This window comes from Pteropus medius, unplaced genomic scaffold, assembly GCF_902729225.1.
Source record: "Pteropus medius unplaced genomic scaffold, Ma_sr-lr_union100, whole genome shotgun sequence".
Classification (NCBI taxonomy): domain Eukaryota; kingdom Metazoa; phylum Chordata; class Mammalia; order Chiroptera; family Pteropodidae; genus Pteropus; species Pteropus medius.
This window is the reverse complement of record NW_024347788.1, coordinates 10,438,571-10,465,378: the sequence shown is the minus strand read 5'-3', so window position 1 is coordinate 10,465,378 and position 26,808 is coordinate 10,438,571. Positions and strand designations below refer to the sequence as shown.

The 26,808-nt window shown below is 43.3% G+C and overlaps 1 protein-coding gene across 2 annotated transcripts in view; it reads left to right on the top strand.

Moving 5' to 3' along the window:
• Positions 1-26,808, top strand: part of LHFPL6 (LHFPL tetraspan subfamily member 6) — a 194,795-nt gene that overhangs the window by 29,718 nt on the left and 138,269 nt on the right. The window contains exon 3 of one of the 2 annotated variants that reach the window (XM_039877254.1): positions 10,836-10,996. The exons of the other annotated variant lie outside the window; for it this stretch is intronic. Within the exon in view, the coding sequence (XP_039733188.1) occupies positions 10,836-10,981 (146 nt within the window). The 3' untranslated portion in view covers positions 10,982-10,996. Of the gene's footprint in view, positions 1-10,835; positions 10,997-26,808 lie in introns of those variants that run through there. 2 annotated transcript variants of the gene reach the window in all.

Below are 26,808 nucleotides of genomic sequence, written 5' to 3'. Positions count from 1 at the left end.
GAGGCTGCTCAGCAAGAGGCTAAATGCTGCTCATTTGGGGATTGTGAGCCTTTGAAAGATTTTAGGAAAGTCCACAGCATTAGCCAAGACAGGCCTTTTGTATGGAAAAGCCCCCATGTTGGGAGGGGCAGAGCCTCATGGCATCCTGTGGGTGGGGCCAACGGTGTCAGTCAGGTTGATGGAGACTCAGATACAGCGGCCGCCTGCATCTGTGTGCGGGGCAGGGGATGCTCCTCAGAGGAGCAGTGGCCTCTACCAGCGCTTCTGTCTGGGAGAAAGCCGCCCCTCCAGCCCTCACCCTGAAGCCCGACAACTCAGTGTCTCCCTGTGTGTCTCTGGCACCTTTTGAGCAGCGGCCCCAGCACCAGGGCTCAGAGCGAGTGAGTCTGTCAGTGGTGAGTCTGTGTGCGCGGGCCCTGGAGGAGGAAAGTCTGTGACTCCCTCAGCCCTCCTCTCAGCCACAATCCCCTCTGGCTTTCACAGCCAGATTTTGTGGGGCCTTTTCTTTTCGGCACTGGAATCCTGGGCTGGGGAGTCTGGTGCGGGGCTGAGACCCTCAACTCCTCCGAGGGGACTCCTGCAGCCGATACATCCCTCCTCGTTTTTAATCGCCACACACGGATGTGAGACCAGCCCTTTTTGCGTCTCTGCCTCTCCTACCAGTCTTGAGGTGGCCTCGTGTGTGCGTCCTTAGTTGTAGGACTTCTGTTCAGACCTCAGGTAATTTTCAGTGATGGTTGTTGTGTAGTTTAGTTTAATTTTGATGTGGTTGTGAGAGGAGGTGAGCATAGCGTCTACCTACTCCTCCATCTTGACTGGAAATTCTCTATTGACATAGTTTTATACTTTTTTCTTTCTAAACTGGGTTGAAATTGATAGGTAGAAGTCACAGTTTCGAAACTGAGCCTGTTGGCCATTTTCATGAGTAAACTGAGCGACCGTGTTCTGAAGCTCTGTGGAAGCTCACCCGGCATCCATATTACTGCTAAGCAGATTTTCTTGTATGTCCTATTCTGGGGTTTTGGACGGGCTATTTCAGCTTCATATTGCTTTCTTTCGAAATTTTTTGAGACACAGGATTTCTCATTCTCTGTTGTTATATCAAATGTGAAAATACATGGCACCCATTTTTAACAAATACACATGTATCTGGAAGTTTTCTCTACCCTATGCTAGTTTCTTGTATAAAATTTGTTATGTTTTGGCTTTTATGGTGTTTAACACTGGCAAGAAAAAATAACTCTCAATGAAGTCACTAAGGCCATTTGTTCTAGTTCTTTCTTTAGTGGGGAAAAAAACTTGTATTTATGAAGTATTCTGATTATTTCAGAACAGAGATTGGCCAGTCTTTTTGTGTAAAGGGCCAGACAGTAACTATTTTTAGCTTCATGGGCCATTGGATCTCTGTTAAAATTACTCACTCAACTATGTCTTTGGGGTGTGAAAGCAGCCATAAACCAATTGTAAATGAGTGGAAGCTGCTGTGTTCCAATAAAGCTTTATTTACAAAAAAAAACTTCTGGCTGGATTCGGCCTTTGCTCTGTTGTTTGCTGACTCCTGTTCTAGAACAGGAGTTGGAAAGCTATGCCCTAGGGCCAAATCTGGCCCGAGGCCTGTTTTTGTTTGGCTATAGACCTAAGAATGGGTCTCACATTTTTAAAGAGTTGTTAAAAAATAGAAAGAAGAAGGAGAAGGGGGAGAGGAACAGGAGGAGGAGAAGTGACGGGTCTGTGGCCCACAAAGCCCCAAATATTTACTGTTCGTAGAGTTTTATGGAAAATGTCCATTGACTTGTTCTGAAAGACCATGCAAATCAAAATTAATTTTAGACTGTAATAAAGAATAAAAGGCCTTTATTTGAGCAAAAAGGAGCTACAGCCCGGAAGACACAGATTCAGGTAGCTACCTAAATTGCGTTCTGCCAGATAAATGGAGGCAGTTTTTTATAGCGAAAGCTTCTACCCAGGTTCTCAATAAGGTCTGCTTTATGTAAATGAGTTATTCAAATTGTACAATTCTGATTGGACGGGATAGGTGTCATTTTTTTGGTAGAAAGGCAAAACCAGGGTCCCCCCGCCCCCCGCCGCCCCTGCAGTGGCTGACTCAGATACTGTAAACAATCGGGCAGAGTACAGGGAGGCCAGAGCTGAGTCCCAAATTCTCCCCATCACACAGAGGATGTGCGGAGCCCTGTCAGCAAATGGCCACTAGGTTCCTATTATCAATAAAATTTGAGCCCTCGGCTGACCATGCATAGACCTTCTCAGCAGATAAATTCCTTTTTGGGGTTGATGTCAAATGAATCTTCTCAGGATCTACAACTGCTTACTCCTTCATTAATAATTTCAACTTACGGATTTGGTTTTGTGCTCAAAACCAAATTTTGTGCTCAAAACCATATTTTCCTATGGTTAAGTCGCAGTAATATGGAGCAAGAAAGTTTATTAGTCAGATAAAATGCAGAACTTAAAATTTTGATAATACATTGTTATTATAAAAACTAACAGTTTTCTTTAGTCAAATCCTAAATTATATGATTCTATCTCTGAAATCATTGCCGGGGATATCTATCATCAGGTGTCTGGCTTTTCATGTTTCTTTCCCCCTTAAAATAAGCACAAACTCTAAAGAAGAGAGATCTGATGTTCTAAGATTACAGCATGCACAAATAGTAATTGCTACGTAGTTTTTATTTCAAGTGTTAGAATTGTTTTACAATGAATATTTTTATTAAGTTACCATATACGCTTCACAGTTTGAATAAAATGGTATGTATGACTGCATTTAAAACGATTGCATGTAAATGTTTTGAAATTATGTTCCAAGACCACTTAAAAAGAAATAATCATCATCATATATTAAAATAAATAAAATAGAATTTAATATTTTACAGGCAAATTTTAAAATGTAAATTATTTGCTTATCTTGAAAATATTTGTAAGTTGGTATGTAAAACACGATTATGTATTTCTCCTTAATTCTGTGCCTGAAATTTGCAGTCTCCCTACCAACGTTTATCTGGGACAGAGCATGCTCAATCAGTGTGACCTTTTCAATAACTGAAATGTTTTTCGGTGCTAGCCAAAAAATAGTAGTAGTTAACATTTATTCAGTGCTTACTGTGTGAAAGGCACCATGATAAGTGCTTAACGTACATTTTCTCACAAGGGTTCTTGGAGATAGTTGTGATGATAAATCCTGGTTTTAAGGCTGAAGAGATCAAGACACAGAGAAGTTAAGTTGTCCAAGGTAACAAAGCCAATTGATGGCAGAAATTCAATCTGAGCTCAGGTTTTGGCCGACTTTCCCAAATAGAGGTCACTTCAATGCCCTTCAAGACGAAGTCTTACCCTTTATTCATCAATCTCATAAACCTTTTGTAGGTGATGCTACAGCAGATAATAAATATAGAAAATCATTGAGAGACCATTTCTTCCCTTGGAGGATTGATTTTCTCAAAATGATGCTTGAAGAATAGCAAGTAGAAAAATCAATCGCCTTAATAGAACATAAGGGAAAAGGAGGAGCTAGAAAATTAGCCTGACATGTTCTCTACAGCCAAACACAGTTTCCGCTCTCTCAAGGAGGTGGCCAGCAGTTCCGCTCGAAGACTTCCCCCTCCGATTCCTTTGTCCTTCCAGCTGGATAAAGGCATGCATTGACACTTTGAACTTGAGAGGCCCATACTTGATATAAGAAGCATTTATGGCCTCTCAAGTTCCCGGAAGCCCTCTCTGCATTTGTTTGCATTTGTGTTCCAGATGTATTTTGAATTCGTAAAAATTCAGTTAAAGTATACACAAAATGCCCTATGGCTTTTTTCTGTGGATTTGGCTCTTTATAATTTGGCAGTGAGCTTTCTCATAACACATTTGTTATTCCGCCTGTGACTCTGTGAGCTGGTTTGGTCCTGGAATACCCACAAGCCGCTGGGGGGAGGCTCGAATTCATTAGGCCTGGGAGCCCCAGTGTAGGTGGTTGAAGCAGTGAGCCAACAGGACTGGAATTTGCTCACTTCAGAGTGGTAATTCGTATGCAAATAGTTCTCAGATTTTCAAAAGAAGGGCTTGTCAGCCTCATACTTTTGAATGGATCCTGCCAGAAATTTATGAGAGTTTTACTGGATTAGGCAGCATGTTCTTTTATAACAATCACATGTCCATTCAGAGATAAACCAGTTAATGCAGACTGAAAAAAAAAAACCCACTATTCTCCCCAAAATCCCTTTCAAACTACCCTTCACTTCCCTGCTCTGATTTTGTGGTCGTTTCTTCCTCTGCTGTCTATGATCCTTGGGCCAGCATTCCATCTTATTCTAAAAACTACACAAATAGAAAAACCACAACACCAGAATTAGAGTTGGAGCTTTATTTTGCACTATTTAAGAACTATATTGTCATATGTAATTTACAGTAAGCTTGAACTCGAAATTAAAAAAAAAGTATTTCTTTTTGACCATAGGTTTTAGAAATAATACTCTCCTTGGCATAAACCAGGTCGTTGTCTTTAAAGAATACTTAACCACTCTGTGATGGGATATGTTGTCATTTAGTTTAATTTCTCCCTCTCTATTTTTCCTTTCTGGGTTTGTCTTCCCCCTGGATATGGGAGGAGCTGGATGGCAAGCTTATTTCAAGACAGTTTGTTCTTTTTTTCTGAGCGATGGTATCTTTCAAACAGCACTGGTCATCCTGATCTTTGGAGCGTTCTTGGAAAAGTGAAAGCAGTGTTTACGCCTTGGGATTGCCACTCATCCAGCGTGGTTCCTCTGCGAGAACCTTTAACTCATTATGGCCCTCTATGTTTATTTTACTTATTACTGAGACATGCTAGCTATACGATATCAAGATGTAATAAGGTGCATAGGCAGGTTTTACAGAACTTGACCCATCAGCATCTTTTCATTTTGTCACATTTGGAGTTCGTATACTGCCCCAATTTCCAGATGGAAATTATTCACTGGCAGGGTTTGGAAGTGGTGTTCTTAACCCTTTAGACCACCAAGACTTTATGTTTCAATAAGCAAATTTAATCATTCATCGGTGTTTCTATTTCCTAAGGTCCAAATTCAATTCACTTGTCCGTGATTAGATGCTTTCCACTTGTTATATACTTCCCAAAGACAACCCAAATCATGCTTTTTTATGTGCGTCACATTTGGTGCTACAGTAATTCTTTCTGCTATACGGTTTACCTTCAGGTGGGGTGGTTGCAGGTGATGCGTTCAGGCAGTACTCAGGACCTTCATTTAGGGCTCTACACTGCGTTGGCCACTTACTGCAGTTTAGAAATATGAAGATGCACGGATATTGGCTCTGGTCTCGTATGAACAGCACAGGCTACATGGACTGGGTAGAGATAAACAGATAGACAGATATTTGATATTTGTTTTCCCTTCACTGCCTTCATTTGGAAGGACAAAGAGGTCATCTCGTTTAATTCTGGCAGCGGGCTTTACCATTTCCATCAAATAGACCTCATTAAGCACTCTGTGTATGATGGTGCACTAGGTGCTGTATTTGGAGTGCACTAAATAGAGTTCATCCCTGGCCTTGGCAGTTTACCTGCTGATTTGGCTAAATGGGTGATGTATTTCTTAAAAAAAAAAAGTCTCTCAAAGAGGACAGCTCAGACTTCCCTGGATTTAATGACCTCCATGGCAGGAAGCCTTCCAATGCAGTGACAACAGCGGCCTGTTTCCTGCATGTATCCCCAGGGCCCACGTGGTGCTGGGAGACCGCCACCTATGCGACACGAGTTTGGGTGCCTTTGGGGGATGTACAGCCCGTGTCTGTTCCCTGGCGGGCCAGCCCTGGGGGATGGCGTCTATTACCCTCGCTTCACAGGGCAGACGGCAGAGGACCGAGAAGAAAAGGAACATGCCATTCTTTGTTCTGAATCCTGTTTCCAATCTGAGTTAGCTGCTCTGCTTTATGACCTGAAATCGTGACTCTGTTCTGTTACCCTGCCAGGAGTAATAAACTATAGAGACATGACAACGGATTCATAAAGACCCGTGGTGGAGCAGAAACCTCCCGATCACCTTAAGAAAGGCTGCTCCCAGGGGGCTAGAAGCGACGCTCCAAGCCTCACACCTGCGCTTGGCCCGTGTCTTATTCTCATTAGCCTGGAAAGCGTCGCGCTGGGCAGCGGTACTGCCTGAGGTTGCCTCTGTGCTGCTGACCTGGAAGCTTTGGCCCCCTAAGAATGTGTTTGGTCCCTTGTCCTATTAACTAACAGCTAGATGGAGCTGTATAAGTCACTTCCTTATGCCCCTTGTCCCATTACCTAACAGCTAGATGGAGCTGTATAAGTCACTTCCTTACCAACCCACCAGACTCATTCATTCTAGTCGCTTAGGAATGTGTTTGCTTTTTCCCTCTGCACAAAGGTGTCTTTCTGCATTTCGTTTCTGTCATCAGCAGGTTTAGTGACTTGAGGGAGAATGGACCAGCAGAGAAGGCTGTTATTCATTATCTGATCCATCCTACTTTTCTGCCGTTTTGTGATCTCTATACTTTAAAGTTATTAGAATTTCAGCTCTTTTATTTTTATTTCCTCGTGATTTTAATTTGTAACTTCTTTATCCCTTCATTTAAAAAGCCATCTTTGTCACTGCTGCTTTGCTGAATGATTCAGAGATGCCGTGTGGTGTGCGTATGAGACCCTAGTATTGCCCTGTGACCTTTATGACTCATTTAATGAGGAACTAAAAAAATTATTACTCTTACTGCATTCATTATCAGTTAGCAGTCATCAGCTTTCTGCATAAATTATTTTTTCTTTGAATACCCTCTGTTTCCCCTCTGTGAGAATTTATTCTCCCCTTGGTGCGTGGGGACAAATTACATTCATAACAGGCATTAATGATAATGGGAAGAGTGTAAATCTTCGGTGCGTTGAGAACTGGCGCCCTGGTGGGTCATTTTCTCCGTCTTGTTCTACCAGATTTCGTTTGGCAGTGTGGGCTATAGGTTGTTTAAAGTGCCTGTCTTCTTCTTTTTCTCTTTGCTGTATGCAGATGATGTATACGTGCACACACACACGGCATGCGTGCATGGGTGTGGTCTCAGAAAATGGAGAGGTAAGCAGAATAAGCTAAGCTCTGACATGTGATCCCTTTTGCATAGAGAAGCCGACTGTCCGTCTGAGTTCCTGGCTTGCACACACAGCCCAGACTCCCAGCCCGCATTTCTCACACTGAATGAGGACTGCTCTTCACGTGTTGGTATCCCCACGAGGCAGGACCTGACTTTTTTAGCCTCCTCTACGTCTTTAATACTCTACACGCTGCATGGTCCCTGGTGGGTGCTCAGTAAGATTTTTCTGCGTAATGAATGGGTGAGCTCATGGACATGTAAGTTAAATGTCTGCTGATCCTACCTGGGCACTATTCTCATGCTAAAATCAATATCACGTGAATCATTGGATAAATCTTCATTCTTATTTATAATGCATGGGATAAAATACAGGGAAATGAGAAGAATACAGAATTTGAAGTTAGAAAATTTGGCCCTCATCCTGCTGCTCGCCGGCTGTGCGAGTTTCAGGAAACTTACTTAGCCTCTAGGCTGTTCTCTCATCGGTAACGCAGAGGGGATGATTCCCAGCTGGAGGGTTGCCGTGAGAAGCAAATGAGCTCACATCTTCGCTTGGCTTCGGCAAACATGCCCAGAGCATTCACTTGGTGCCGGGGCCTGTGCAAAGTTCTGAGAATAGATACCACTCCCGTCCTCTGAGCCTGAAATTCACAGACTGCGAGACACGTGTTCTTCTCAACGTCTAAAGTGCGCCAAAGTCAAGGAGCTCTTGTTAGCGATGGGGACTCTGATGCTGTAGTTTGGGGAGCCCCTGAGGTCCCAGGGGGGGGTGTCAGTGCTGCAGGTTCACGGGCCACACCTCGGTCAGCGGGGCTGTGGAGAAAGGTTGGCAAACAAGTATTCATGCGGGAAGGAAGCGCCGCGGCCCTGGCATTCTGCAGGCGTGACAGACGGAAGGAGGGTGCGACCGTTGGTGCTGGGCAGAGGGCAGGAGGCAGGCGAACTTCCCAGAAGTGGGCCGCTCGGGTCCTCGAGGGCCAAGTGGATTGACCGGGCAGAAGAGCGGGAAAGGGATTCGGGAGGAGGCAGCAACACGGACGTGGACGTGGGCCGACACAAGCACGGAGACCTAGGAAGGAGCGGGGAGGGGAAGGATGGAAAGAGAGGGTGCCGGAACGCTCGCCTGGGCCTCGCTGAGACTGGGGTCTTGATGGAGCCAGCACGGGGTCGCGAGCCTCAGCACAGGCGTCACCTGCCGCGCGTGAAACTGCTTTGCTGCATCGCGTTACGAAACTTGCATAACGTGAATATTCCCAAGAAGTAAGTGAAGAGCATCACACCGTAGGTGAAAGGCAGGTTCTTACACTCCCTCAGGCTTTGGGGACAGACAGCGGGGGTTGAACGCAGGCCCCACTAGAAGGACTTTACTTTCCAGCTACGTAACCTGGAGAAAATGTATTTACTTTCCGAATCTTAGCTTTCTCGTCTACAGAGTGGAGGTAATCAGCACTATTTCATAGAATAATTGTGAAGATGAAACGAGGTCATCTATTTAATTCATCGATATACCATTTTGTTTTTTCGGCAAAGCATGTAGTTTGGTGCTAACAGGAGGTGTTTGCCAATGTATCGTTAAGAATGTTGATTTTGAGCTCACTGTAAACGCGCGCCTCGTGGGTTTGAACAGTCACCGTGTCGATAGATTGCCAAGTGCCCTGTCTCCGGTTGGTATTCTAGTGCCTTCTTAGACCAGAAGCTCAGCCGGTCTTGCGCGTGGCAGAGATTACTAGTTGTCTGATTGGACATGGCTCTGAGAGAATTTGGAGAGTAGAAAGCATTTTCTTGAATGTTTTAAAATAAGGAAGGCAAGAAATGTTTCTTTCTAGGGAAGAGAAGATGGGAGATTGCCCTGTAATGCGCAAGGATGTAGGTCACCGAAACATATTGAGTATGTTTGAGAAGGTTTTCCTGGCTCAGCCAGTTCTGCGTTAGGTGGCTTTCCCTGTCCCCACCACTGCAGTGACCATCTGCAACCCTGTAGTCATCACATTGGCCTCCTGAACTAGACTTGGAGACAGTTGTGTTTCTCATCTTTGATTTCCCACTGCCTGGGGCAGGGACACGTTGCCAGCTTCCAATAAATGCTTTCGTAATTATTCTGCGACTCATTGTCCTTGCCACGAAGGAATGACGCTGGAGGAGGCGGGGTTTAAGGAGCCCCATTCCGCTTGTCTGGGCATCTGCAGAGTCTTCTTGCATTTGTCTGATTCTTCCTCTGTGCCCTATCTTGGATATGGTTTGTGAGACTGAAGAGCCCCTCTCGAACCCTATTTTCATTCACATCCTGTTTCCTGTTCATTAGGCTGGTGACACTAGAATAGAGACCCCGTGTCCTCCACGGCTCCCATTCCTAGCCACCAGATGCTGTCTGCGAATCCCAGCCAGTAGAGCCAGTAGGCCCCCACTGTGTATGTCCGAAGTGGCCTTCCTGGGAGCACATCTCCGCCCGTCCCGAGAAGACAGGCATCGGTGCTTCCTTGGCCTTCAGCCTGCCGCCTTCCTTGCCACTAATTATCTCTGATACTTCCAGGACCTGCCTGTTGTTGTCTCGTTGGAGGCTGTGTTTGGTCTGATCGATGGGCCTCATCTCAGCACCTGCACCCCAACCTGTCTGATCGATGAGCTTCAGCTCAGCACCTGCACCCCGATCTGTTTCTCTGCACCTCCCCAATGGGGAGCTCTGTTTCCAAGCTCCGGCCCCTCCCAGCCTGTTCGGTCCAATTAAACTTGAGTGGACCGAGACCCAAAGCATAATTTCATTCAGTGAATGGGAATTTTGCGGAATGGAATGTTTCATAAAATATTCCTCATTTCCAATAAAGATTTTTTAAAAGGTCAGCTTTGCTTAGATATATGCAAACAGGGCTGCATTTAGAGGTTAGAAAGCATCATTTGAGAAAATGATAGATTCTTCCCTTCCGAAAATAGGGTATCCTGCCAAGTATGAGGGAGAGAGTTGGGTAAGTCAAGGGCTCTGCTCTCTACAGCACTTCTGCTCAGCAGAGTTATTGACAGATAGTCCCAGACTGCATTTCACATGTCAGCATGCGACTTAAGCCAGAACGTGTCAGACCTATTTTTATGAATAAATGCATCGTGGCTCCTTTTATGGCATCATCATCCTGCCACTTAGTAAACAGAGAAGGTAACTGACTTTGAAGCAGGTGCTTTCTGTGAAAATAAAACAGTTCAGCATTACGAGGGGATATTGAAGGATGAAAAAATAGCATTACACAGCCGAGAGGTAACCTTCAGTCATGAGCTGTCAAGGTGCCTATGGACTTTCTTGGGGATGGTGAAGGAAGGGAGATTCACATCTACTTAGTACCTACTATATTCTGGTCACCGTATGGAGATTATCTCATTCAATCTTTACAGCCCACAGTGAGGCAGGAATTATTATCCCTAATGAAATGGAGGTTAGGTAACTCGTCCAGGGCCCCACAGCTCATCAAAAAAGCCTGTGGTTGGTTCACTCTCAAGGAGACCAGGATTTTAATATGCACACTAGTACCCTGATTAACTCAACTTTGTGGTAGGAATAGATTTTTCTTAGCAATTGAAATGAACCAACTCAAGGCCCAAAATAGAATATTCTGTTTTTCACTTTTGTTAAAAAATTTTTCAAAATTATTTTGGTGTCTTTTGCTATTTTTGTAGGTATGTTATGTATATTTAATACTTGGAGTTTTTGTTACTAAAGATCTTGCGTTCTTTTATGTTCATTATTGTAGACATCGGTTTCATGATGTTTAATAAGCTCACGAAGTTCAGTGCTAAGTTCGTCTCAGCCCCTCGTTCTACAGACGAAGGAATGAGGACCCAGAGGAGTGAAGAGACGTTGCTTAGGGTCATTTTTAGAGGCAAAATGTCCATGTGATTACAGAACTCTCTTCTGAATGTAATATATGCCTGAAAGCAGCTATTGAACAAGTCCTGATATCAACTTATTTTCTTCTCTGTACAGTGGAATGTAAAAAAAAAAACAAACTAACAAAAAAACGGAAACAACAATTGGTGCTTAACAGAGAGTTCTGTTTTTCAAGGTTATACTGTATTCAAAAATTACCCTTGACTTCCCTGATTCCGCCAAACATGCCAGACAGACAAGGATGAGAACAGAACGTGGTTATAACACTCTGGGCTCTGGCTCTAATTGAATTCAACATCGTCACAGCTGTCAGCTTCCTGAATAAGAGCGAAGTAGCTGACACTGTATTGTGATGTGTAAGTTTAGGATTTTGAAGAAGTCAGAAGTGAAATAACTTTCTACTGTGCGTAACTTTCCATCTCTGATAATGGAACAAAGGTGTTCATTTGCTTCACATCTGCATTTGGCCCCGGGCCAGAAAACCAAATCCCCTCCGAACAGTCCTTCCCTCTGGGACCCCAGGATGTGTGGCGTGTCACATTTAAGGTGCTAAGTATTGTCCTGTGCCTATGAGCGATGCCAAGATGCCTATGCCATACTGCTCCCGAGCTGACAACCTTTTAGCGTTCAACTAAGTGTAAACTAAACCTGTAATGGAAAAATGACCAGAGTAGAGGTGTGTGCGAGCCACTCGGGGCAAAGGCACGTGCCCCAGGACCAGGGAGCAGGTGTGAGTGGAACAGAGGGCTGCTCGCCTACGGGAGAAAGGAGTCCCAGGCTTGTCAGGACTGGAATCGGTTGGTTGGGAGTTCAGCGTGTAGGGAAGAGGGAAACAAAATGAGATTTCAAAGGCACAGACATGTGAAAGAGCACGGTCCGTCCGGGCGATAATTCCAGTTTGAAGTGATGCTGTGGGAAATGACGGGAAGATTGGGATCAGAGGGTGGGACGTTGTGACTCCCAGGCTGAGCTGCTCAGAACATCCCGTAGGCAACTGGGAGCTGTGGAAGTATCTGTGGTGGCGGATGGTGGCCTTGACATGTATTTTTAGTACAACGGTGATTTCGATTTAGTAAGAAAATTACTTTAGTGGCTAAAGGACGTATTAAAGAAACAAACGGGTGAGGAAGGGAGGCCTTTTAGGAGACAAATGAGGAAGACCGTACGCGTGGAGCGCAGAAAGAACGGATAAAAGCAGGCAGATCCGAGACTCCCTTCTGAGGAGAAGCTACAAGACTGCGCGAGTGACTGAGGGACGCGCAGGAGAGGCAGAGGGCAGAGCGGGCTGGATGACCAGGGGTCATAGGACTAGAAATGGGGATGCCGATAACTGAGGAACGCGGGGGCAGGGAAAGAGGAGGGCATAGGATGAAACGTCAGGAGCGGCTTGGAAAGGCCGGTGATTGTGTCAGTGCCTTGCTCTGTATAACGAACCCGCCCCCCAGATTTGGTGGCAAAGCATCCATAGACTCGTTGGCGCGTCGGCTCGGCGGTTCACAGCCCGCGATGGCCTGGGATAGTCTCACCTGCTCCCACGCGTGTGTCCGTGACGTGCCCACAGATCGGCTGCGGCTGGCCCGTCTAGGGTGGTCTCGGGGGAGGGGGCGCTCTGCCCTCCGTTTCTCAGCATCTGGCATGTCAGCTCAGGCTTGTTTTCGTGACGGCGGGGCAGGGTGGCAAGGCGTGCGTGGCCTTTGGCAAGCCAGCCTCGGTGAGGGCGTAACATGAGATCGACCGCATTCCTTTGGCCACAGCGAGTCACCAGGCCAGTTCAGTGTGCAGGGCTCCAGCTGCAAGTTTTCATTTCAAGGAATAGGTAGAGGCGGGGATGAAGAATGGGGCTATTATTTTAATCAGTCTCCCACAGTGATTCCTAATTATTAGGTCGTTATAAAAATAATTTAAAAATTGTGTCCCGTTCATTGTATTCATCTGCTTCCCGATAAAGATGAAAATGAATTATTTTTTAATGTGAGCATAAACGCGTTGGCATTTGTTTACGTTTCTTTCAATCCTTTGGAGCTTTTGGAATATTCTTCTGGTTTCTCTTTACTTGGTTCTTGGTTCTTCACACTTCTGCATTTAACTCCAAAAGCATTAATAAAAGTTTCCTCTTTTATTTGAACTTATCCACAGAAAAATTATACTTAAGCATACAACCAAGACGACAAGTGTCAACTCCACACTTGGTCACCGCCTCCAAAAAGCACCCATTAAATAAAAAGACTTGAATAAAGAAGTAGCTGTGCCCTCGCTGTCTCTGGGAGCTCCTCATGTCACCTGCTTCCGAGCTTCCCGGGCTGCTGCGTAAGACGTCACCATCGGCAAGGTGTGCTTTGTCTCCATAATTCTTCGGTCTTGTTCTTATGACTGTTTTGTTAGCCCCATGCAGAGCCTTTGAATAACGGTTGAGAGAGGACTGACTACCCACACTGAAAATATTAAGCTTACCTGGTGGACTTGAATATATCCCTTAGGAAGTAGAATCTTTATGTAAAATAGACACTTGGGAAGCAATTATTATTAATTACAGGCCCTTTTATCACAGTTTTTGATCCTTTGTATGCACCAGTTCTCACTACTGCTGTTCATGGTGGGGACAGTGGCACAGCCCAACAATGGCTTCGATGCCATTAAGAACAAAGGGGCTTTCTGAAAAATATTCAGTTTACCAGTTACTGTCACGATCGTAGTCTTTGAATGTGGTCTGTGTGTCCCTCTGAGTGAATGAATTCTCCTTCTGTTAATGCTGCTCCTGCCTCTGCTACACGTTTCCAGGGCACATGTGTAGGCTGGCTTCTTGACACTGGGGTTAGTTTACCCACGTGTGTGGTTTACTTTGATCAAAAAACCTTGCGTTTGAGATCATGGCACACAGTTCCGATCCATGGAGGGAATGATACCTGGCACAGAGGGTATACCGATTTGTGAAATTTTATGTTCTCATGAATTTTTTTGGTGTTTGAATAACTTCCCTTGTCCAGTAAAAAAAAAAAAACATAGGTCAACTGTATCTAACTAATTCACACATAAGCAAGATAGTCAGTCGAGATATTCTGAGCTATTATTAAATGGAAACTTTTAGGTACAGAGGGCTATCATTTCGGTAGTAACCGAAACTTTAAAAAATATAAAAATGTTACCTGTCATTCATGTCTTAAGCACATCCTTTAATGCGTCAGAACCTGACTTTAGGGAATGGAGGGAGGGCTGGGCAGGGATGAAAAAGAAGATACTAGAAATGAAAACTAAATTTCCCCTTAGAAAAAAGTCCAAAGAAAACCCAAATTAATAGAGAGAAAAATGGGTATCCTCTTGTTGGAAGAATCAATTTGTTAAGATATCATTTCTCCCCTAATCGATCTGTCGAGTTAGTGCATTTGTAACCAACATCCCAGCTGGACTTTTTGTAAATAGCGACAAGTTGATTCAAAAATTTAAACGGGAAGGTAATGGAACTAGAAGAGCCGACACGATTTTGAAAGGAGGAGGGAAGTTGGGAGACATGCTCTTTGGTTTTAAGCTTTACGGGAAGGCTGCATTCGTCACGGCAGTGTGGCGTCTCTGGAAGGGTGGACACACAGCTCAGGGCGAGGGATGACGGAGCCCAGAACTAGACACGTGTGTGCCGGAGAGACTAAACAGCAACAGATTGGGGAAAAGATCAGCAGTAAGTGATCTCGGCAAGTGGCACGTAGATGTCCTTTTCACTATTCTTATTCTTGCGAGTTTTCTGTGTGCTTGACAATTTTTTGCGTGCGAATTTAAAATATTCTTTTTCTGTGGTAGAAAAATCTAACATACTTAAAAGTATCCAAGAATTAAAATCATTCAATTTTGGTACATTTCTCTTAAAAAAGCAATTAAATTTCCCTTTGCATAAAGCCCATTGTTAACTTAATAAGCATATATAAACTGAATTTCTTACTCAGAAAACCAAAATAAATAGACTCAAAGTTAGTTAATAGCTTTATAATCGTGACTGGAAATGCACGTTACTGCATTTAAAAAATGTTTAAAATGTTAAATAAAACCACTTCAGTTATAAAAAATGCAGTCACAAACCACGTCTTGGAGTTGTTACGATTGCAACAGACCACTCATAATACAGTATTTCGGGATGGGAGCATGGTACTATATCACTACAATATACACATTAAAAACCATAAAACTAATGACTGTTTTTCTGATGGAATTGTAGTTGTTTTCTTTTTTAATTTTTAATGTCAGTTTTATTGAGGTTTATTTCCTTGCAGGAAATTTCATCTTGTTTAGTTAACTGTTTCATGTGTTCTGACAAATGCATATGGTCGTGTAACCTCCACACAAGCAAGTGTACACCAGTTGCCCATCCCCAAAAGTTCCCTTAAGCGCTTTCTAGTCAACTCCAGCCCATCCCAGCCCCTGACAAAAACCGATCTATTTTCTGTGCCCATACTTTTGCCTTTTGCAGAATGTCACATGCATGGAATCATACAATGTGTGCCCTTAAAGATAAAAAAGCTTTATTGAGATAAACTCACATACCACACAATCTGTCCAGTTAAAGTCTACCATTCAGTGGCTTTTAGTGTGTCGCAAAGTTGTGTAGCTACCATCTCAATGAATTTTAGAACATTGCTGTCACTCCCATAATATACCCACTACTCATGGGTAGCCACTCCCCGTTCCCCCCAAACTTCCTCGCCCCGGGGAACCGCTTGCCTGCTGTGTGTCTCATGTCCCCTTTGGCGTCTGGCTTCCTTCCCTTCGCATCGTGCATTCGAGACTCATCCGGGTCGTTGCCTGTCACAGTGCTTTGTTTCATTTCTGTTTGCTGAGTAGTGTACCACGTATAGAGGTATCACGTTTCGGTGTTAATATATGCTACTCGAAGGACATATATTTTTTTCCTTTCTCTTTTCTGTTTCAGTGATTATGAATAAAGCTATTATAAACATTTGCCTAAAAGTTTTGTGTGAACGTTAAGGAATCAGATTGCCGGGCTGTATGGTATAAGGATCCCTCACTTTATAAGCCAAGCTGTTTTCCAAGGAGCAGCACCACTTGGCGTTCCCACCAGCTGAGTGTCAGAGTCCCAGCTGATCTGAATCCTTGCCGACGCATCTACGGTCTAATTTTAGCTATTCTTATGTGAGTGTCGTGGTATCTACATATGTACATACAGTTGTTCCAACATTGTTTTTTTTTTATAAAGACCGTCCTTTCTCCATCGAACTGCCTTTGCACTTTGGTTGAAAATCGATGGACCACATATGCGATTTCAATTTGCATTTTCCTACTGAGCAGCGAGCATCTGCTTCTTTGCTGTGGGCCTGTTTCATATGCCTATGTGCCATCTAGGTATCTTCTTTCACAAGCATCTCTTCAAAATATTTGTTCGTTTTGGAATAGGGTTGTTTGAATAGGAGTAAGTTTTGACAGCTCCCTGTATCTTGGATAGAAGCCCTTTCTATCACACATGTATTTTGCAATTATTTTCTCTTCATGACCTGTCTTTTCATTTTCTTCTAGTGTTTTCAAGGAGAAGCTTTGATTTTGATGAGGTCTAAGTTATCCATTTCTATCTTTATGGATTGTGCTTTCGGTGCTTTCAAGCTGGCTCTTGCATCCTCCTGACATTTCCTGATCTTTTTTCAAGGGGTCCCTTATTTTCTGGTCTAACGAGGTATCTCAGTTCACCTTGTATGTCAGCCATTTCTCCAGACAAGCCCTGGCGTCTTCTATGGAGGCACGATATTAGGGAAGCTGGATTTCGATAACTTTCTTTTTAAAATCTCTTTTCTCCCTCAACACTGTGACATCATAGATTTATGCATAATTCTGTCTAATAATTTTGGGCGTGAATTTTATTCTAATGTTAGGGAATGTGACTTTTCGAATCGTAGTTTGCATCTAAGATGTAGCATTACATAACATTCCCCCCCTTTGGGGTATTTTGGTATCATTTAACCTATTGATTCTGATCATTAAGTAGTTTATATCAGAATGACACTTCATTCTTAACGACGCTAGAAAACAAAAGAAGGAATAAACATTGAAAAAAGATCTTGGAAACACGAAGCATGTTCTTTGATCTGTAAAAAAAAAATTATGATTTCAAAACTGGCCAAAGCCTTTTGTCCATGGGTTTGTTTCGGGCTTAGTGACATCCCACAGAGAAGCTTCATTTCTCGGTAGCTGGCACTGGTCAGGCTCGCTGCGGCCCACTGTTTTGCCAAATGCTCAGGATATAGTGTCCACGTTCACTAATTTAGTTAATTCGAGCCTAAAGGGAATGCATTTAAGACCAGCTCATTGGACAGACTCTACATAGAAAAGTACCTGGCCACAGACCGCATCCCCGACCTCAGGCAGCAGCTTAGTAAATGCTTGTTGTTGTCGGATTTAATGGCTCAGCAAATCACTTTTGATCTCTGTCTGTGCCAAAGCACTGTGCTAGGTGTCGGGGATACAGAGGCGCACGGAGCGACCGATGAGTGGGCCAAACTGGCATAAGGAGAAAGGCGGCCGGAGGCCGGGGCTGCGTGTTGGAAACCGCTGAGTGGGATGTGACTCGGCCTCGGGAGAAGGGTAACCAGGGCGTGGAAATATCGCCCAGAAAACGAGGACGTTAGAGTTAGAAGCACTAATAGGAGTTAGCGGGTCGGGGAGAGCGGAGGGTTAGGGGAGCAGCAGGAGCTCGAGCTCAGTGCTGGGCGTTTGTGGCGGAGACTTCTAAGTGGCTCGGTGGTGTTAGGGCAGAAAATCCGAGGCAGAGGCGGAGTGTGTGAGGCTTAAAAGCTACGGTCAGGATCTTTAGTGTTAAAACAATAGGAAGCCATGAGAGGTGCCAGGCAGGGGCGTGACATTGTCACACTGGCCCCGGATTTGAAAGTGATGAGATCCGAAGCCGAGTGATTTGGTAGGAGGCCTCGGTGGAAGTCGAGGAGCAGGGGACGAAGAGCCTGGAGAGGACGAGACGGGGATGGAGCGTGGAGGAGGATGGACCTGTGGCCGATGGCACGTCACAGGTCGCAGAGAGAGATGGGGCGGAGTCAAGGGAGGGCGGAGTCAAGGGCGATCCCAGGCTTCTGCTTCTGGCGCCTGGGTCTCTGGCTGTATCTGGTGTCGAAGGTCCAGACGGGTGCAGTGGTTCCTGAACGTTAGTGTCCCTCAGAATCAGCCGGAGGGTGTACAGCACAGACACCAGCTGACCCCAGGGCCTCTGATTCACTGGGCTGGGGGTGGGGGAGGCTCCAGGAATTAGCATTTCTAATACGTTCTCAGGCGATGCAGTTACCAATCTCCAGAACCACTGGATTATTTGTTCTCAAAATAAAACGTATGTCAGAATCTGCTGGGGTACTTGTTTAAAAATGCAGATTCCTGCATGAAAGACGAAATGAGTTCCAGCCTCCAGGGGTCTGCCCAGGAATCTACGTTTTAAATAAGGACTAGAAATGATTTCTAATACTGGTGAGACTATAGGCCATATTTTCAATATTTTTTAAAATTAAATTTATTGGAGGTGATATTCGTTAATGAGATTCTATGTTTCAGTGTACGATTTAACAGTACATCTTCTGTATGTTGTGTACTCACCACCCAAAGTCTAGTTTCCTTCCGTGACCATGTATTTGACCTCCCCCGACCTTTACCCTCTTCGCCACCCCCACCCTACTTCCCCTCTGGTAATCACCACTCTGTTTTTTGTGTCTGTGACTTTGCTGGTTGGTTGGTTTTGTTTAGTCGTCTGTTGTTTTCTGTTTTATTTTCCACACATGAATGAAATCACGTGGTTCTTGGCCTTTGCCATCTGACTCATTTCACTTAGCATGAAAGGCTCAAGATCCATCCGTGTCGCAAATGGCAGTGTCCCACCTCCCCTTAGGGCTGAGTGCTATTCCCCTGTGTCTATGTGCTACCTCTTCGTTATCCAGTCATCTGTCAAAGGGCGTGCTTATTGCCTCCATGTCTTGGCCACCGTGAATAATGCCGCGGTGAACATAGGGGCCCATCTCTCTTTATAAATAAATGGTTTCAAATGTTTCCGGTTCTTCATGATTCAGTCTAGGAAGGTTATATATTTCGAAGAATATGTCCATTTCTTCTAGGTTATCGAATTTGGTGGCATGTAATTTTTTTTAGAGCATTCTTACATAGTCCTTTTTATTTCTGTGGTGTCTTGTTGCAACTTCTGCTGTTTCATTTCTGATTCTATTTATTTGAGTCTTTTCTCATTTTTCTTTCGTGAGTCTAGCCAGAGGTTTGTCAGCTTTATCTTTCAAAGAATAAGCTCTCTTCGATTATGTTTTCATTCTCCATTTTGTTTAGTTCTGCTCAAATTTTTATTATTTTCTTCCTTCTACCGACTTAAGGCTTCGTTCGTTTGTTCTTTTTCTAGTTCTTTACAATGCAGTGTAAGGTCATTTATTCAAGATTTTTCTTATTTCTTGAGGTAGGCCTGCGTTGATACAAAATCCCTCTTTTTACCACTTTTGCTGTATCCCCGAAATTTTGATACGTCATATCATCATTCTCATTTGCCTCTACGTATTTTTGATCTGTTTTGTATTGTTTCTTTGATCCATTTGTTTTTTAGTAGCTTGCCGTTTAATCTCCATATTTGTGGTTTTTCCAGCTTTCTCTTTACAGTTGATTTCCCCTTTCAAAGCATTGTGCTCAGAGAATATTCTCAGTCTGATTTCAGTCTTCTTCAATTTGTCGAGGCCAGTTTGGTGACCCAACATACAGTCTCTCCTTGAAGACGTTTCATGGGCACTAGAGAGAAATGCATATTCCGGGCTGAAAAGCTCTGCACACGTCTAGGATGCCCATTTGGTCTAATGGTGGCAGTGGCTGATGGAGGGTGTAACAGCCCATGTGACCACGTCTTTGATAACCTAATGTCGCCCAGGTGGGAGGCGACCTGGGGAGAGCCTTGAACAGCAGAACGATGGACCGTGCCTGCAGAATTTAATTTAATTATTTTCTGTCTGAAATTTTTCATAAAGAGTAAATACGGAAGAATGGCAGGATTTGATTTGTGTTCAAGCTGTGTCTGTACAGTCACTCAGACCAGAGTACCCCCAGTTTGGGTGTCCATGTGATCTCTTTCGTCAGCAGTGGCCCAGTGGTATTGGGGAGATGGAACGATATCGGGTTGCCCAGAGGCAGCTTAGGTTCCCACGCTGTGACCCCTGATGGCTGTCATACAACCTGCTGAATTGCTCGGGAAATACACCTTTGCTGATCTCGTCAGATTTGCTCACCTCGGAGAGAAAGTATTCTTCTAGTATAATTTTCTCAGGGACAGAGTGCTCGCTAAGTATTAGCCAAGTATTTAGTTTCACTTTAAACTTCTACTCAGGACTGAAATGTGTATTTTAGTTTCTTTCTCTGTTTCTATGTGTTCTGATGTTTGAGAGAAACGAAATTCTAAATGCGTTTATTGCTACTCTCCAGTAAACTGTTCTTTCTCCACATTAATAAGGAAAGAGGTTATCTCAAACGAGCTAACCAGAGGTTACTTTTAAATACTTTAAAAGGAGTATAATTTTATTTCCCCATTAAAACAATTTTTTCAACTTTTAGATAAGTATTGTCTAATGGAAGCCTATTTTACGAAAGGATACGACTATTTTATAGTTATTTTATTAATTGCTAACCCCCAAACTCTCACCATGGGTTGAAAACTTATCACATGAAGTAGATTACATATGTCCCTGGTGAGCATATTTTCCATCAAACGAATCTTTTCTGTTGGGTTAAGGCAGAGATAAATCACCCTTCCTCTTGACAAATTTACATAAATTTTAGGGCACAACTTGTAGGAATATGGTAGTATTTCTAGTAATGTATGTTTTATTTCCTGGGTGAATATGATACTTAGAAGCAGAGGTTTTAAAAACAAATAATATGTTTCTATAAACAACTTTCTAATAAGACTTAAAAGTAGTCATTTCTTTTTTTATATTCTTTCTGCTCAATTTAAATTAAAAAATCCCCAAATAATACGTAGAATTAATTAGAGGACTCTACTGTGATATTTTGTCATGAGTCTCCTGCTTTACTGCCCGGTTTAACCATAAAGTATATCACCATGAAAAGCGTGATTCTCTATACAGCTTTGTACTTTGTTTCAATTACTTTTACAACCTTGGAACTTGGCGGGAGTTCCACTCCTGCCCCCCTGTACCCCGCTCCTATTTTCAAAGAATTTATGGGCTATCTTAACTCCATAGTTTTTTTTTTTTCCCCTTAAAAATTTAAGTCGTGATTTAGGTTTCTTTCTATTAACAAAGCGTCTATAGAACATCAGTTTTCTCCAAGGTTTTTATTCATCATCTCTACGACATTCTTTTAGAGACTAAGTCAATTCAAATTTCATGCCGTGCCGTGTTCTGTAAAAGTTTATTACATGCAGTTTCAACTGCAGAGCACAAAACTGAATAGACTAAAGCTTTTCATTATAGGTAAACTTTTCACAGGCAGTCAGAGCCAGTGGTATAATTCATCCTCTAAATATTTTATTCTATGTTTCTACTGACATCTAGAAGAGAGGCCTGAGTTTGTGGGGGTCATCCTCTCAGGATTGCTCATTTACGAGCATCCAGACAGACAGACACATCTATTGTAATTGAATTTGTACCCACTTGATAAGAGGTACCGGCCTCACCTGTGCCACGTATAGGTTCATCGAGTCCAGTGTTTCCGGTGGCTCATCCACCGATTGTGGTTTACGCAGACTCTCTGGGGACCTGTGTTGATGCTCCCAGCCCACTGGTCTCATGCAGCATATTGTGCAGGAAAATACCGATTTGCTGAGTAGCCAGTGTCCCCGAGGACCGGAAGGAGTGAGTGGGTTTCCAGCGGTGTAGTGACATGAAGGGTCCACTGACTTTTCCATTCGTCTTCAAAGGCTCATCAAGATGCCATCAGTTCCAGAGCCAGAGGTCCCTGGTGCATTTGGGACAGAAGTGCCTTCTCAGAGTTGAATTTTCTTCTGATGTGGTTATTTTGCTTTATAGTGACACTGATTTTTTTTAAAAAATAAAATCTCTGAGTCACATGATGGAGAAAGGACCAGCTACGAAGGAAAACTCTTGGCAGCTATTAACAGATCTCAGAGTAAATAGGAACCATATGCTGCCGCCGTGCCAGATGCAAAGGGAAAGGGGCTTAAAAGGCTAAGGTGGTGTGTTGCGGCCAAGCATTATGTTTGTTCTGATCTCGGTATCTATTTTTAAATGAAGGAGTAGATCAGGGGTTGGCACGGTATGATCTGTAGGCCCCTGTTTTTGTAAATAAAGTTTTATTGAAACATAGCCGTGCACATTTATATATTGTCTGCGTTTGCTTTAACACTATAACGGTAAAGTTGATTAAATGCAACAGAGTCCGTATGGTCCACGAAGGCTGAATATTTACTGTTTTTCTCTTTACAGAAAAAGTTTACCGATCCCTGCAGTAGATGAATAAATAAAATTTTATGTACAGATATTTTGATTTAAATTACAGATGTTCTCACATTTTACCTTTAATTTCATTAGCGGATATCTCAAAAAAAATGACATTTTTCTATGTAGCCAAATTAAAATTATTATACCTAACAAAACTGAGCTGTTCCTTCAAGTCATTTAATACCAGTTGATATAGAAATTTCTGAATTATTTTCAAAATATAATTTACAGTTGGTTTATCTAAGCCAGAAGCTGATCTGGGACTATGCCTCGCATCTGATATTTGTGTCTCTTAAGTGTCCTTAACTCAAGCTATGTCTCTTTTTCCAAGACACTGACTTCCTGAAAAAGCCATGTTATTTGTCCTGGAGAATGACTCACCTTCTGAAATACATCTGATTGCTTTTGATGGGTATCGTCTAATATGTTCCCCTGTGCCCTGGGTTTACTGTAAACTGGCCATTAGATCTCAACTGAATTCATGTTAAATGTGGTTGCCGAGAAATCGTGAGACGTGATTCCCAAATCTGCATCAAATCTGAAGATTTGTGCCACCATCGGCGACCCTAAGATTGACCATCAGCTTAGTCAACAAATTATTTTACGAATAAGAAGAATGTTATCCAAGAAGTAAAAATGTGGTATAAGAACTAGATCCTGCAACCTGACCTTGATTTCCTGCTCTCTGTGCTGTCCTGGGCTGCCCCCCAGCATGGGACCCCGACCTTGACTCTCCTGACCTTGCTTTTTAAAGCAAGGGGTTTTTTTGTTTTGTTTTGTTTTGTTTTGTCTCTGGGTCAGATTCTGACTCAATGAAGTTCTGTAGTAGTGGTTTATTAAAATGAGCCTAGAGCTTTTTTTTCTGATAATTGCGTTCTGAGTTTGGGTTCTGAGTTATCGAGGGTTTGGCTTTCATTGTATTTCTGTTTTTTTGTTGTTGTTGTTGTTTATTTTTTACATGAAGTAAGATGAGAGGAAAGGGATAAAATGATTAAAGATCGTTAAGATCGATAATGAGATGTGAAGGAGATTGAAAGATGTTGTGACCGAGACTTAGATAAATAAAGAAATCCAAGCTGGAAGCTGATAATTGCATTTAAACATTTGAATGCAGTTTTAAAGCATCGGAATTGTCTAGTGTGGAAGGCTGCAGAGGGTCCTCTTCGGGCATGAAGTAAACTGTAAGGATAAATCTGGCTGAGGGAGACACACTCGGGAACGCGACCTCTGAAGATGGATTTCCATGCGTTAGTCTACGTTTTCTCTTTTGCCCTATAGTCATTATTTCCTTGGTTCATGGACTTATATTTGACAGCCCGGGTCTAGTTTTTCATGCATCTTAGTTAAAGTCATGTAGAATTATTTGGTGTGTATTTTTACGATTGTGAAATTAGAGCCACCGGTGACCTAACCTGTCCCATTATTTTCAGGCAGGAATGTGTTTATGGTCTTTGCAGGAGGAGGGATGGAGTAAGAAGCCGGAAGCCACTGCAAACACAGAGCAGTGAATGAACTTTTAAAGTCCCTGCAAGGTTCAAGGCTCTCCTCAGTGGGAGGCAGTTAATCAAAATGACAGGTGCAAGGTACAAGCCTGTCGGAGGGGACATGCTGAACACTCTTGTAATGACCTCAGGGAAATGTCTGAGCTTCTCTTGCATCTTGGATGTATTAGAATAGGTACAGGAAGAGACTGCCAAGGCTCAGAAATTGAAACATAAAGGATCCTGCTTCACCGTTTTAGAAAAAGTGACTGCATTAAAGGAAACTGCCTGTCACCTGCCTCTGAAGTCTTGAATAGATGAAAGGTAAATCAGAAGTGGATTCCTTACCAACCGACTCGCTATAATACTAGTTTAAGTAGAATTTTAACTGCATTCTGTTGGTCCGACACGCACGCGATCTGGGTTTGGGAGGAAGATCTCGGTGAAGGGTCAGAGGAGAGGGGTCGGGAGGAGGGGGAGAGACCTGCGAGGCCAGGCGTGAGCTCTGACGCCTGCGGATCGCGAGAAGGAAGGAAGACGGTTGGATGGGACGAGCTTCAGACTTCAGAGCAGTTCTGAGATCTCAGCCGGGTGATGGGGGCCCTTGAGCACGAGCTACCTGTTGGAAGAGGCTCGGGTGCGTAAGGAATGGCCAGCTCTGGTCCTGCCTCTGCGGTGCTTCATCGTCGTGTGGGAGAACCCTGGGGGTGCCTGGCTTGGACATGGGTGCGGAGGGCCTGATGGTGAATGTTGGCCCTTGAAGGGAGGTGTGAGTAGTGCAACTCCACGGCCGCCACAGCCAAGGTCATCCACGAGAGCAACCTGCACCCTCCCTTTGTCTTTTCGTTCTTGGTTTCTATGCTCTTACAGCCATCACATGGTTGTGTAATTAAATTTAACCAAGAGAATGACACTTTGCAAGGTGTATTTCTTTAACATTTTTTAGAGATTGCTCCATGGGAGAGATGTTTTGATAATGCACGTTTACTGCTTGCTGCTTGTGAACTTAGGGCTGTGACTTGATGAACAGGTAGATCTTTTACCAACTAGATAATGAAACGGACACTTAATGCATAAAGAGAATGGTAATATTACCATGTCTAATTTTTTCTTTCCTATATACTGTCAATTAGAGGACTGATGCATTGATCAATGCTTTGTGAATGGTTGAGTAGGGTTATTCTAGTCTCTGCTTACTTGAGTTATTTATTTAGACTGTTGATGGTCTCTGTCTAATCCCAAGCCCCTTCTTCGTTATGCACCAAGTTTAATTGTCCGTTCACTAAAACGGATAATTACAACTCTCAAAGAAAGGTAATATCACAGCAGAAGTGTTTTTGTCTCTAATAAATCTTCAATTGAATTTATTTGCTTTAATGTATCGATGAACTTTAACAGCACACATATCTATGCAGTCAAGTTTGACCAGATAAAAACTGATAGCCAGTAAGATGGAGGTTGCACACCACCCCTGAATTCATGGAGCGACCTGACCACGTGCCTGCAATTCCTTCTTAGTGATCCATAAAGACCTTGCGTTTCTATTAACCTAGCTAAAAATACCCACCCTTCCGTTCTTTTGAATTTTTATTTAAATTCTTCCCGCAAGAGATGCATTTCCAATTTTACAATGCCAGCCAGAGCTATAAAGGAAGACGAGTCGTCACTGGGGCAGCCCAGCCAGTCTGCTGCACTGAGCTCCGACCAAAAAGGAGAGAGACAGAAACGAGGTCTCTAGAACGCAGTGAGTGATGACATGGCTTACAGGAAACTGCCTGCAATGAGTTGCTTGTGTCCCCCCCAGTGTGTTGACATCCTAACCCCAGGTACCTGCGAATGTGACCTTGTTCAGAAATAGGGTCTTTAACAGATGTAATCAAGTTCAGATGAGGTCCTACCGGACTAAGACGGGCCATAAATCAGTGTGACTGAGGGAAATTTGGACGGAGACAAACCCAGAAAATGCCAGGTGACTGTGGAGGCAGAGATTACAGTTATGCGGCAGCAAACCCAGGACTTTCTGGGGCTTCTAGAAGCTGGAAGAGGAAGAAGAGAGAGATCCTGCCCCGGAGGCAGGCAGAGAGCACGGTCCTGCCAACACCCTGGTTTCAGACTTCTAGCCTCCAGCCGTGAGGGACAAATTTTTGTTATCTTACGACACCGAGTTGGTGGTACTCTGTTACGACAGCCTTAGGAAATCATAAAGCATTTTAAACGGTACGAGTGTGAAGGTTGCACGGGTATCGATAATGGAAGAATACAGATGTATAATTATTCATTTATTTGATTTGGTGATGTATGGATATGGTCCACACTTACAAAGGTATAAAAGTATATATAGTAAAAGCATATATACTTTTTCTTGCTACATTTTCTCCCACCTTCCCAGGTCACCTCCAGGGGACATGCACTGTTACTGCTTTCTTGGGCGTCGTTAAGAAAAATACGTAATGCATTTACAAGCATGTCGGAATATCTCTTTTCCAATCCCCTCTCAGCAAATGGCAACATGCTATGTACGCATTTTGAACGCTGAGTTTTTCGTTTACAGTATATCTTTGAGATCTTTGTGTGTTAACAGTTGTAGAACTACTTTGTAATAAGGAATATGTATACGTGATGCATAGAATTCTTTGTTTATGAAACCCAATAACTGTCTCTGTCGCTGTAAGCCATCGGTCATTGTCTTAGGGTATGACACAGTCATATATGGAACACTTGATACCACCATGTTTTGAAACCTGCCAGGTGCTAGGGACTGTGCAAAGTGATTTACATATTTTATTTAATGCGTTTTTGGAGTCGGATCAGGATTAACAAGAAAGCTTCCATTTCCTTGGCCTACACATGAAAGAAATGTTTACTGTTGGAACGGGATCAAGTTCCATCTGTCACGTAGACTCGTGAAAAG